At 43.9% G+C, this 14,289-nt stretch overlaps 1 protein-coding gene across 6 annotated transcripts in view; it reads left to right on the forward strand.

Moving 5' to 3' along the window:
* chl1a (cell adhesion molecule L1-like a) overlaps nt 1–14,289 on the forward strand; it is a 71,814-nt gene that overhangs the window by 10,354 nt on the left and 47,171 nt on the right. For all 6 annotated transcript variants that reach the window (XM_034087814.2, XM_034087818.2, XM_034087816.2 and 3 more), the window contains exon 13: nt 4,344–4,507. In XM_034087814.2, the coding sequence (XP_033943705.1) occupies nt 4,344–4,507 (164 nt within the window). The remainder of the gene's footprint in view (nt 1–4,343; nt 4,508–14,289) is intronic.

Raw genomic sequence — 14,289 nt, forward strand, 5'->3', positions numbered from 1 at the left:
GAGAGGTTTTTTCCAGGGGACAGTAGGCTACATAGCCAACCTGATCTCACCAGAATGCGTGACTCCACCACGACTCCTTAACAACACAATGCGTGGTGGAGTCACGAACTTTGTTACATTTGCGTGTCGGCACCACGCAAGTGAATGAGGCTCCTTTGTCGTGGTGCACACACGCATTTCTACAACGTCCCGCAGTGAGCTTTTATTCTATACAACGTTTTTAAAATCTACTATATAGCTTGTAGTAACTCACGGGAGGCTTCTTTTATTTTATTTGTATTCATAATAATTTTTATTTTTCGTCAGAATGTAAAATTACATTAGTTACGAATTTGTGTTCTCGAAAAACAGTGCATTGTGTGTAATGCAACTGTGATTTTTATTAAATTAGTTAGTTTTTAAGGAAGGCCAGAGCTTCAGCTGTGTCAAATAGATTGTTCCCTTCAGTTAACGTTATTTAAAAGATAATGATCATGTCCTCTGTATTGTATTACGAGCGTCCATTCCCATTGGATAACGGAGAATTTTACACCCGGAAGTAAGTAGCCTATTCTCCTTACTGTCGATTGATTTTACAGTGATATCTGCACTACTCATCGACTAAAAAACACCAAATTGTCCTTGTTAATTACACAACATTGATTGGTTTGAATTGTGTGCAATGCTTTTGTATTTTCCCCCTTCGATTCGGAGAAACAAATATTTTTTCGGCGTTTTAGGATAGCCGAAGACACTACACTACCCAGAATCCTCAGCTATCGTTTGGAACTACACCATGTGCTTCGCTTGACAAACCCCGTGATCAGTCCTCAACCTCTGTGATTGGATGCGCGACGTTTACACACAGAGCGTCCAAAAGGACTTTGAAATGGAATGAAACCCATCGACGGCACACTATTCAAAACAGGAATCGAACGTGTCCTACCCCCCTCCCCCCCTTAGGTCACAGGCTCCTCCAACAGTGCTACGCAATAAAACAGATACACAGAAAAAATAGTGAAATAGTGCAATAAGAGTCTATATACAAGTGATTGGAATATGATATATTAGATAAATAATTTCTAAGTAGCAGCCAGATGAATGTTATTTCTAAATTCAGGTGTTTAATAGTCTTCTGGCCTGTGGGATGAAGCTGTCTCTGTGTCTGGTGGTTTTAGTCCGAATGCTGTGGTACCGCCTGCCAGACTGCAGCAGACAGAACCGTTTGTGGCTGGGGTGATGGTGGTCTTTTATAATCCTGAGGGCTTTCTTTAAGGTTAACCTGGTATTTTTACTCCACTATATTTATTTTAGTTACTTTACAGATTTGGATTAATGATGTGAAATATAAACAAGCCTTAAATCAGACTTTAGTTACACCTGAATGAAATTCAGTGAAGGTGATTGTCAAGTGCCAACAATCAGGCGAGATATTTGATAGTTGGTGCTTGAGAAGACTAAATATTTATCTGCAGATCCGTTTAAAGCATATTCATTACTCGTTATTCTCTAATAGTTCATTAAAGACTGTATATAATTTCTATTTTGCACATCCCTTTCAAGATTTCAAGATTTTCTAAGGTTTATTGACATATCATATACACAATAGCGTAGTTATGCAATGAATGACAAACTTAGGTCACAGGTTCATCAACAGTGCATTACAAGACATCTATCAATGTGTGTACCTCCACCATTACACTGTCGTATTCTGCACATTTCTTTAAATAAAGCCTTATTAGTTAGCACATCCTCCTATCAGGCACTAAACTGTTTTACTCTAGATATCATTTGAGTATCTTCTTGATATTTTCTATTCTATATTTATATAATTGACCTTCTACTTTCCCACTATTTTGTATGTACTCTTAATATTTGAATGTTTTCATAAAATATAACACATTCAAAAGTGCGTTACAAAAATGAAAGACATTAAGAAAAAGGCATTTTAAACAGTCATTAAAAAGCAACACAATCTTCCTGCATTGCAATTACTCTAAACGTGTAATAACGTGCTTGAACCAGTAGGTGGTTTGGGTTAAAAGCATAGGTTAAAAGGCTGTCAAGTTTACAGTGTTAACAAAATAAAATATACTGCTGTTTCCGGTTTAGTTTACGACGAATATTATTTTGTTATTGTTTTGATATTTGTAACACAAAAGCGATGGAAAAAATCCATAGCAACCAAAAAAAGATGGTCTTAACATGACCCAGTCGTCTAGTAGTTAATAAAAAACAATAATATCAAAACAAAATATTACTACTAACTTTATTGTGAAATTAAAACAGAACGGTAAAAGAATAGTTTCTGGTCTATTCTGATGCCCGATCTCTGTAGATAAATAAAGAACTAAGACAGATGTGTAATATTTAATGCAGCCAAACCATTTATTACAATGCATTCATGTGATGACTATCAAAGAGTAAAGCAAGCACTGCTGAATAAAGTATGATTTTCTCTTTTACGAAACGTTTTTTTTTCATATGGAATGCAGTTGGAGGTCAACCAATCAAAGAGCTTGAGGGCTGATCACGGGGTTCATGGTGTAGTCCCAAACGATAGCTGAGGATTCTGGGTAGTGTAGTGTCTTCTGCCGTCCAAAAACTCCGAAAAAATATTTGTTTCTCCGAATCGAAGGGGGAAAATACAAAAGCATTGTACACAATTCAAACCAATCAATGTTGTGTAATTAACAAGGACAATTTGGTGTTTTTTAGTCGATGAGTAGTGCAGATATCACTGTAAAATCAATCGACAGTAAGGAGAATAGGCTACTTACTTCCGGGTGTAAAATTCTCCGTTATCCAATGGGAATGGACGCTCGTAATACAAGACATGATAATTATCTTTTAAATAACGTTAACTAAAGGGAACAATCTATTTGACACAGCTGAAGCTCTGGCCTTCCTTAAAAACAAACTAATTTAATAAAAATCACAGTTGCATTACACACAATGCACTGTTTTTTGAGAACACAAATTCGTAACTAATGTAATTTTTACATTCTGACGAAAAATAAAAATAATTATGAATACAAATAAAATAAAAGAAGCCTCCCGTGAGTTACTACACGCTATAAAGTAGATTTAAAAAACGTTGTATAGAATAAAAGCTCACTGCGGGACGTTGTAGAAATGCGTGTGTGCACCACGACAAAGGAGCCTCATTCACTTTACATTGGGGTTGTTTGCGTGGTGCCGACACGCAAATGTAACAAAGTTCGTGACTCCACCACGCATTGTGGTGTTAAGGAGTCGTGGTGGAGTCACGCATTCTGGTGAGATCAGGTTGTACATAGCCTACCGCTTTATCAGTCAGTTTGAAATCAGTTCATCAGGAATAAACCGGAGCACATACTCACTGCAGTGAATCACGCTAGCAATGACACACTGCTTCAGGTGTTGGCATGACATAGATGTGACATTTATACTTGTTTAATGAGATAATCCTCCCCCTTGCCTTGAAATTGAGCTAATTGTATCTAAGAAATATCACTGCAGCTCTGCTACAGATCCACAGAAGGGAAATTGGATATCAGACGATCCATAATACGATAGCTTTAAAAGAACTTTTTATGTTTAGCAAAGATTCAATTTCAATTCATTGAAATCAAAAGGAAAAAATAAATTAGGGCAAAAGAACAAGGTAGAATAATATACTTAAGATGATATATTGTATGTATGTAAAATAAGACTGTGACGGGGCTCTATTTGTCCGTTCAAAAAACACTGGCCTAGTCGGTTGGGTTAAGCTCCAAAACTTTATTTACAGCAACAAAAACAAAAAACGGAACCAGCACAATTTAAACAACAAAATAAAAATCCAAAACAGGCCGTCCATCACTGATTAGAGTAAACATGCTCTGGTGTTGCCTTCTCTGCAACCATCTCCTGAACATGTCCCAGCTATTGCCTTCATTGCAACATTCTTCCGAGTGATCCCTTCCAGGGCCAAACCCCGTCCCTTTTGAGCTCATAGCCCCTCCCACAGGCTTACCGTCAACAGGTGACAACAATTAAACTTCAAACCACATTTCAACATAAAAATCCGACCCAAACATAAACAGGTACCTCTTAACATAATCATTCCCCATAATTAACAAACGTAAAATAAATAAGAAATTGCATGGTTAGTTTCAGGAATTTAAAACACGGAAGTGATGCGCCTTCCCCTTTTCTCCGAAATGTTTGGTGTGTGTGTGTGTGTCGGCTGTCAGTGGCGGAGTCAGTCACTCTGTGACCCGCTCCGTCACAAAGACTTACACCTAAATGAAAATTGTAAAAATGAAATGGGCATGATTTACTGATCTTAATCAAATACCTGGAGTTGTTGCATCTTAATTGGCTAAAACGTTCTCTCCTAGGGCCAGAGATGACACGCCGGAAACCATTGATGGGATACGCTTTTTCCCTCTAAACGAATCTTTGCAAATCATCAGTGCAGACAAAAAAGACAGTGGGAGATACGAGTGTGTTGCCTCTAACAGCGAGGGCAAGTCTGCTATCACTGCTGTGCTGGATGTGAAAGGTATTTCAGTGACATGATTAGTGCTTTCTTTAAGAAGGAGAAAAAGTCACTGCATACAATTATTCAATATACAGATATTCACCCAAATGAAAAAAGGAGTTACATTTGCAAACCACATTATAAATACAATTTAAGTTTGATTGTTTTTAACCCACGCTGCTGTGATGACTAAAGTGGTTATAACCCAGCTAGACATTTTTGGTTCTAAAAACATTCTGAGAATTTTACCATTCACTGTTCTAGGAATGTTTTCAGCGGGAAGTTTTCTTTTGGTTCCCAGAATGTTCTTCTGAAAGGTAGGATAACGTTCTCTAAAAACATTCTTAAAATGTTTGGTAATAACTTTCTTAAGATGTTTTTGATAACATTGTTAGAACATTATGCCCTACTGTTCTTAAAACTTTTTCAGCGGGACGTTTTATTTTGGTTCCCAGAATGTTCTTCTGAAAGGTAGGATAACTTTCTCTAAAACATTCTTAAAATGATGGTAATAACCTTTTTTTAATGTTTTTGATAACATTGTTAGAACATTATGCCCTACTTAAAACGTTTTCAGCTGCAAGTTAGATTTTTTCATGTTGCCAGAATGTTATTATTTTAGAGTAGAATAACGTGCTTTATCGTTCCGATTTATCAGAAGTCTTCTTCTTTTTTTTAAAAAAATGCGACCAGCAGCTAGTACAAGTCACTGTCGGTGTCACATGTACTGGAGGGGACCCAGAATCAGACTCGGAATCAGCTGGTGAAAGTAGGCAGGGGGGGGGGGGGAGAGAGAGAGACACACAGTAGAAACAAACACATACAAACACTAACAGTGACAGTCAGTCTGTAATCTAAAGGGTGCAATAACAATTTGTATCCAATATGCATAAACAGCGGACACTGTTTATATGCAGCCCTCACAAACCACACACGGCCAGATAGCTTATCTAACAGTTAGAACCTACATATGAGACACAACCTTTATAGTCAGAAAAAAGTGTGATTATTTTCTGATATTTTACACATATGATATTATGAATACTGTGGGCCTACATACCTTAGTGTGATTAGTGCATGTGAGTGAATATTGGCATGCAAATTGGTTTTTATATGTCCTATTCATTGTCTCAATGCGCTCATACATCTTAAGAAAGTTATCACCAAAAACGTTAAGAATGTTTTGAGAGAACGTTATCCTACCTTTCAGAAGAACATTCTGGGAACCAAAATAAAACGTCCCGCTGAAAATGTTTTAAGAACAGTAGGGCATAATGTTCTAACAATGTTATCAAAAACATCTTAAGAAGGTTATCAAAAACATTTTAAGAAGGATATCAAAAACTATAGGTTACTTACGTAACCCCAGTCCTCAGAGTAACATGAAGTGAGATGTCTCACTATGAGATGCGCCTCATCGCGGAGCAAACAGAAGCATCAATCTCATTACGCCAATCCTGATTGGCTGGTGATCTTGACGTCAGCGTCAGGGAATTCACCCCCTATAAGTAGCTTGCGCCACAACGCATGCGTCATTCAAAATAAGCACCTCTTCTCGCTTCACCATAGCAAGGAGGGCCGTCTGGTGAGACATCTCACTTCATGTTACTCGAGCACTGGGGTTACGTAAGTAACCTATAGTTCTCATTCATAACACTCCGTTCGATGTCTCACTATGGGAAATTGTAGCTCCCGTATTGTCAGACGAGCTTATCTCGAAAATCACCAAACCAACCAGAACTTAACAGGTAGAGCTCTGACTCAACCAGGTGCCCAGCACTGCTTGAGTCACACTGGGAGTAGAACGTCCAGCCTGTTAAGAGGCGGACAAAAGTGAGCTGCGAGGACCAGCTCGCCGCTTGCACCAATGTCTTGGATGGGAGACATCCTTGACAGAGCCCAGGATGCAGCCATACCCTGAGTCGAAAGAGCTCGTGGACCCGAGGGTGCCTGCGAACTCTGACTTGTATGGGCCCCAAAGCAATTGCTTCCACAAACCAGTGGGAGAGCCATTGCTTAGTAACAGGCTTGTCCTTATAAGGGTTAGCCCAGGACACAAGGGGTTGGTCATTATGACGAAGCACCCTTGATCTGTCCCTGTACGTGCGTAAAGCACAGGCTGGACACGGCAAATCCGGCCGCTGTTCCCCGGAGGAATACAGTGGCGGGGAGGATACCTCAATGTCAAATGTGGTATCTGAGCCAAGCGCTCTGGGTGTGGGTGAAAGATCGCCCCCCCCCGCTTGGGACAGTATGTCCCTGCGTAGTGGGAGCTGCCATGGCTGCCCGCACAGCAGCTGATATATCTCCGCAAGCCAGTACATAGCGGGCCAGTGCGGAGCTATCAGAATAAGTGTGTGGCGTTGCTCTCTCACTCTGGCCAGAGTTGGGGGTATCAGAGCCCGGGGTGGGAACACTTACAGAAAAGCCCGGGGGCCAATCGTGCACATCCACGCCTAACGGTGCATTTAGATCGCGCATCGAAAAGAACAGCTGACACTGAGCGTTGTCTTTCGATGCGAACAGATCCACCGCGGCTCTGCCGTAACGCACCCACAGCTGGCTCACAATCCTTGGATGTAGAGTCCAGTCTGCATAAAGTGGTATACCTCTGGACAGTAGATCTGCCCCGAGGTTCATCACTCCCGGTACGTGCGTCGCTCTCAGAGAGAGGAGACGTCTACCGCTCCATACAACACATCCTCACTCCCAGGTCGGCCTATGTTGACGTTATGTCAAGTCCCCTGCCGGCTTTTTCCAACGCAAGGGGGGGGGCCTTAGCGTCCATTTTCAACGCAAGGGGGGGGGGCCTTAGCGTCCATTTTCAACGCAAGGGGGGGGGGGCCTTAGCGTCCATTTTCAACGCAAGGGGGGGGGGGCCTTAGCGTCCATTTTCAGCTTTCCGGGATGTCCATGTGCTTCTATGGACGCTCATGGAAACACGGCATTTGTTTGTGTCGACTGCCCTTAAAGGCAATGTGAGCGTCCATTCTCATTGGATAGCGGAGAATTGTACACCCGGAAGTAAATATTCCCCTTACTGACGATTGATTTTACAGTGATATCTGCACTACTCATCGACTAAAATACACCAGATTATCCTTGTTAATTACACAACATTGATTGGTTTAAATTGTGTGCAATGCTTTTGTATTTTTCCCCTTCGATTCGGAGAAACAAATCTTTTTTCGGAGTAAAGGATGGCAGAAGACACTACACTACCCAGAATCCCCCAGCTATCATTTCTCCCTGCAGAAAAAGAAAACATGGCCGAACTTCGTTTTATTCTGGGTGTAAAATGCCTATTTTAAAGTTAGTTTGGCCATTAAAATGCGTTTTGATGTCATTTGATGCGAGAAATATGAGTTGTTATTTCAGATTATGTGTGCAGTGGATGTACATGATCTTTAGTTTGCTAGTTATTACGAAGATTACTTCAGGAAATTGCGTCCAACGTTTTCATTGTTACCAAGGTGGTTGCTAGGGACGCTGCTATCGATATTATTTCTGTTATGGTGTGTAACTGTTTAATGGTGTTATCTTTATTGCTACCCCCTTCCCCGTCAATGTATAGTGTTGGTCCACAGCGCAAACATATTAGTTTAACAAAATCCGCATCTAAAGATACGTTATTTCCCCCTGTGCAATTCCAGTCTCACATCTCACAGCACATCGTCATTAACAAATACCGGAAACAGACCGAAAACATTTAAAACAAATAAAATAATACCTTATTCCGAGTGTTCTTGCTTTTCTCTTTGAAAGTCATCACATAACGGCATTGTAATACACGGTTCGGCTGCATTAAATATTACATATCTGCCGTAGTTCTGTATTTATAGAGCCCTGATGAGAAGACAAACATGAGGAACTGAAAACGTGACGTGGATCATAAATATATCAGCCATTAAACAACATCTTACATTTCTTTTCACACAATGCGTCTCCTTGCCGTATCAACACTAATTCGGCTCACTTTTATATTTGATCCAATTGGTAGATAGGCTGTATTTACACCATAAAGGTGCACAGATGATATAAAGAGACACCTGGTGGTTAAAGCATGTTATTGAATTTCATTATTTTTATTATTAGATATTAATAGGATCCCTATAAAGTATATTCATTACTCGTTATTCTCTACTAATAGTTAATTAAAGACTGTATGTAATGACTATTTTGCACATCCCGTTCAAGATTTCAAGATGTTCTAAGGTTTATTGACATATCATATAGGCCTACACAACTGTGGTGTAGTTCTGCACTGAATGAAAAACTTGGGTCGCAGGTTCCTCAACAGTGCATTACAAGACATCTATCAATATGTGTGCATACCTCCAGCAATGTTAACTATGTTGAAGCACTTATTTTAACTGATATTATACATAATGTATTATACTCTTATGATGTATGCAGATATTTCATCTCCGGCCTTGTCAGGTATTGAACAATCAATAAATAAAGAACACAGAATTGTTAAATATAAAACACAGAATTTGTGTGATTATACTAAATGATTTTCAAATAAACACCACTGCATATTTAACTGTTACACATGCTGATGTAACGCAAATGTTCCAACTTGGGATCAATAAAGTATATCTTATCTTAAGCTGATCGATGGCTACTGCCATATTTGCAAAATGTGCCTCTGAACCTTGACAAGTGCATGTTTCAGGCTTATCAATTAATGTAATGTAATGTTATCAATTAACAACAGGAGGGGTCACAAACATAAGACCAGCTGTTAAATAAAGCTCTTCTGACCTTAGCTGGCATGTGGGTATATATATTAATACTGCCCATTATGGGCACCAGCAATTTTCACCCATTTATTAATTATATGTTTTAAATGTGAGTGTTTCCTTTCCCCTAAACCTCCAGGGATGTACACAGTTTAATACTGGCAACTTCTTATTATGGGAAATACGAAAACGTCTTTTAAAACTACAACTCCCAGTAGAGACGTGCCATAGAGAACATGTTGCGAAACAGAATAGCCAGCATGTGTAGTTCTGGGTACGGGGTGGGGGAGGGGGGGGACGCGGTGGACCCGTTCAAATCCAGTTTTGAACAGTCTGCCGTGGTTCCATCCCATTTCAAGTGCTGTTCGAGGCTCGGTAACCCTCGGAGCACACTCTCCAATCACAGAGCTTGAGGACTATCAGGGGTTTGTCAAACAGAGCACATGGTGTAGTCCAAACGATAGTTGGGGATTCTGGGTAGTGTAGTGTCTTCATTGCCTTTAAGGGCAGTTGACACAAACGAATGCCGTGCTTCCATGAGCGTCCATAGAAGCACATGGACATCCCGGAAAGCTGAAAATGGACGCTAAGGGCCCCCCCCTTGCGTTGAAAATGGACGCTAAGGCCCCCCCCCTTGCGTTGAAAATGGACGCTAAGGCCCCCCCCCCTTGCGTTGGAAAAAGCCGGCAGGGGACTTGACATAACGTCAACATAGGCCGACCTGGGAGTGAGGATGTGTTGCTCCATAGGATAAGTTTGCGCGCCAGTGTGTGTAACTGGAGAGAGCGCAAACCCCCTTGGCGGTTAATATACGATATTGTGGTCATGGCGCGCAGGTTTTAGTTGTAGGGCGGCCACCCAGCGCTGAAACTCCCTCATGTGTAAGCGTCCCAGTCGTACGACCAGGATGGCTGACGCCATGAGCCCCAGCAATCGCAGGCATGATCTGAAGAGAACATGTTTGCGCAGCTGGAAAAGAGCGAGACAAGCTCTGAAAGCTTTCACTCTTTCCGCTGACAAGCGAGCTGAAAAGGGCGTAAACCCAGGAAGAGTATAGTCTGCGCGGGGCACAACATGCTCTTCTCTGTGTTTATTATGAAACCCAGGTTGAGCAGGTGCTTTACGAGGACATTTGTCTGCGTAACAGCCTCCTGTTCCGACTGTGCGAGAAGCAGCCAGTCGTCCAGGTAGGTCGCCAGGCGAATACCCTGTTGTCTTAACTGGGCTATCGCGGCTTCCGTACATCGTACAAACACCCTTGGACTGAGAGACAGACCGAAGGGGAGTACTCTGTATTCATAACAGATTCCCTGAAATGCGAATCTCAGATATTTCCTGTGTGGGTAACAGAGGCGGATTTAGGATTGTAGGAGATCCGGGGCTTAGCCCAGGAGTTGTTGGGTTGGGGGGGGGTGCAGGGGTACAGTGCTATTTTTTATAAGTGGGGGGTGGACCGAACATCCTTTAGGGGGGTCGTCGCCTCCTCTTGGGGGGTCCGGGGGCATGCTCCCCCGGGAAGATATTTTTTTACATATTGAAGTTGAAAGCATCAATCTGGTGCACTTTGAGAGCAACATTAACCCTACCTTAATAACACCTTAAAGCGGACAAAAGGCACTGGAGAACACTCATTAACACCCTTTAATGAAGCAAGCTAATGCCTTAAATCACTCAAATAGTTGTTTACTTATTAAGGTGAAACGAATGTGCGTAGAGTTTTAAAGGATGCGGATAGTCTCACCTTGATTCTGGCGCATTGCTTATCGTTTTATAGATCTATTCTCATCCACCATCTTTGTTTGTGACGTAAAGAGTGTAAGAGTCACGTTTCTGAATCGGACACTCTGAGTGGATGCAGTCACAGCCAATCGGAGTCTGATTCAGAGGGTTGCCTGTCAGTTCTGTTGTTATGTGTACTGAAACGAGAGCCGGTATAATTCCACGCGCGAAAACAAAATAAAAATGGGAATATGTTATTTTAGTGTCTTAAAAGTAGACTGAGTTATGAAGGTTAACGTTACATCTTAGGATAATTTTTAGTCATGTTCTGTATACATACTAACATATAAGGGTTTTGATTTAGTGTGGTTACTCCATGTTTACTATAACATTAACGTTACATCACTCTTTTTCACTTCTTACTCAGTCAGCCAGAGTGCAGATATCACCATTAGATTCACAAACCTGAAACATCATCCATTTCTTCACTGCTGGTGATGACATTGTTGTCAGTTGCTGATACTGCTGCTGCAGCTTGTGGCGCCTGCTTCGATGAAAATAACTTTCTAATATCCATAACTTTATAGGCTATTAGCTTAAAACTCGTCAGGCACTAGGAAGGATCACTTCTTCTTCAGGGCAGGCTACGCAGTACGCAGGCTAATGTCCCACAGTGGCTGCCTCTCTGGTGGACTCCGGTACTGCACATTACTCCCGAGACTTTTTCAAAAAAAAAATATTCAAATTTTTTTTTTTTTTTTAAGTGAAACATCCGGGGCTTTTCAGAAAACATCCGGGGCTTGAGCCCAAGTAGCCACCCCCTAGCGCCGCCACTGGTGGTTAATATACTGGGATGTGAAAATACGCATCTTTCAGGTCGACTGATGTAAACCAGTCGTCTTGTCGCACGAGCCGCAGCAGAGATGTGTGAGTGAGCATTCTGAACTTATATCTTTTTAGATATTTGTTCAGAGCCCTCAAATCAAGTATTGGCCGAATTCCGTTCCCTCCCCGTTTGGGATTGAGGAAGTACTTGGAATAGAAGCCGCCCTGACTCTGCTCGGCGGGTACAATAGATATAGCCCTCTTTTCTAGGAGTGAGAGAATCTCTCTCTCCAGAATATGGGTTGACTCTCCCCGGGCTTGTGAATACAGATAGCCCGAGAAGCGAGGGGGGGTGACGGTGACTTGGAGTCTGTAGCTCCGTGTAACTGTCTTGAGAAACCCAAGCAGATGTCGTGAGCATCTCCCGCTGTATGCTCCTTAGAGCCAGCTGAGATGTCACGTCTCTTCCCCTCTGAGTCTCTATTTGTTGTGTTATGGGGCCCTCCAGTGTCTGAGCACTGTGGTGCCCCATTTCGACAATCCCCACCAACACAGCGTGTGGCGGTGGTGCCCTTACGGCTCCAGCCAGCATTGCGCATGTGCGTGACGGTGGTGCCTTTACAGCTCCAGCCGGCACTGCGCATGCACGTGACGGTGGTGCCTTCACGACCCCAGCCGGCACTGCGCATGCGCATGACGGTGGTGCCTTCACAGACCCGTCAATTGTCCGCCCTTTGAGAGAGGCCGTAGCTGCTCTCAGAAGGGGAACAGTTGACGGACTGTTTATTGTTTTTCTTTTCATTTTTTCGAGCTGCGCCCTTGGCTCGAAGCCTAGATGCGTCAGCGGAAAATGTTTTATGATCAATAAGTGTGTGACATGTGTTTATGCGGACTTGAGGATGGTGTTGAGGCATCTCTCGAGGCGGCGGGAACACATTTAGAGCTGGGGAACCGTAGACTTCCAGCTCTGTCACAGAGGGGAGGAGGAGGGGCTGTTACGCCGCTCGCTTCTTCTTCCTCGACTGCTGGCCGAAATTCTGGGTTGGCTGCGCCTGGGCTGCAGCCGGAACCGGAGATTTTCTAGGCCAACTCGCCCTCGTCCCCTGCCTGGGCTGGGGACTCGGGGGGTACTCGGGGTGGACTGCGACCTCTGCGTTTTCGGTATTTTGAACCAAGCAGGGTTCGGGGCAGCTTGGACGAAGGGCTGACGCTGCGAAGGCAGCGGCTGGGCCCTTCGAGGGAGGCAGAGGTGGAGGGCCTCGTCCTCCTTCTTTTTCGACTCGCATCTCCTCTGCATGGAGGCAAGAGCGGAGCCGAAAATCCCCTCGGGAACGATAGGCATGTCAAGCACATCCTCCTTTTCCCGGTCTGGGAGGTTGGTGAGGTTGAGCCATCTAGCTCCTTCCTGCACCACCATGATCCCCATTGTTTTGCCCGAGGCCTGGACGGCGCAGCGTTGGACACGGAGACAAATGTCTGTGACCGCGGCCAACTCGTCCAGAACGGCCGGTCCAGGATTACTCGACATATCCTCACAGAGCTCCGCTTGGTATGCGGTTAGCAGTGAGGAAACGTTCAGAGCCCTGGCGGACAACGCTGCGGCTCTGTAGGACCGTTCAGTCATAGTCGACTGGAAACGGTCCACCTTCGCTGGCAGCGTGGGGTTCCTGCTTGGTGACGGGCCCATCCTCAGTAGAAGGTGGGCTGCCACCAGCAGTTCCATCGGCGGTATGCGGAGCAGGCCGAGCCTCCGCGGGCGAGACCATGGTGAGGTCTCGCCGGGAGCTCCCGCCTGGTGAGGCGTGGGGCTCCGTTCCTGCGTCTCTTGCCGCCACCGGGTCCCGGCCTGACACGGCGTGGGATCCCGGTTCCGCAACTGCCGCTGTTAGTGAGCCCCAGACCGACACAGTGAGGGGCTCAGTCTCTACGGCGGACGCCCCCGTGTCTTGATTGCCAAACGGCAAATCAGTGAACACGAGGGAGTCCTGTTCCAAGAAGCTAGCTTGGTGTGCTAGCCGTCGGTGGAGGCTCTTTCGGGTGAAACGGGCACAATGTCCGCACGAGCCGGGGTTGGAGATAGCCTCCTGGGCATGTTCCAGCCCGAGACAGGACGAGCAGACCTGGTGTGAGTCTGTGCCTGCTATCTTCAAACCGCAGCCGCATGACCGAGCCTCCGAGTCCCTGACTCCTCTGGTGTGAGGGGGAGAGGCGTCTATTTTGTTCGCCTTGTGGCGTGGGGAGGGCCCGCTCGTAACAGGTACGTCGTTGAGAGAAAAGTGTTACCAACCCGTCCATAATAAATAATAATAAATAATAAAAGGGACGGTGTGGGTCCTTTGTTCTCAAAGAATATTGACTGGTGTGTCAATATACTTCTAATTCTTTTCTCCTCTGTGAGAGAGAAAAAGAAAAGCGTCCTCACTACCGTGGTGACGGTAGTAAGGGGAAGCTAGCTAGCAACAGGTGTGTTGCTAGCTTGAAAAAAATCAGACCTACCTTACTTTCCGGGGAAGA

The sequence above is a fragment of the Pseudochaenichthys georgianus genome, chromosome 7 (genome assembly GCF_902827115.2).
Source record: "Pseudochaenichthys georgianus chromosome 7, fPseGeo1.2, whole genome shotgun sequence".
Lineage (NCBI taxonomy): Eukaryota > Metazoa > Chordata > Actinopteri > Perciformes > Channichthyidae > Pseudochaenichthys > Pseudochaenichthys georgianus.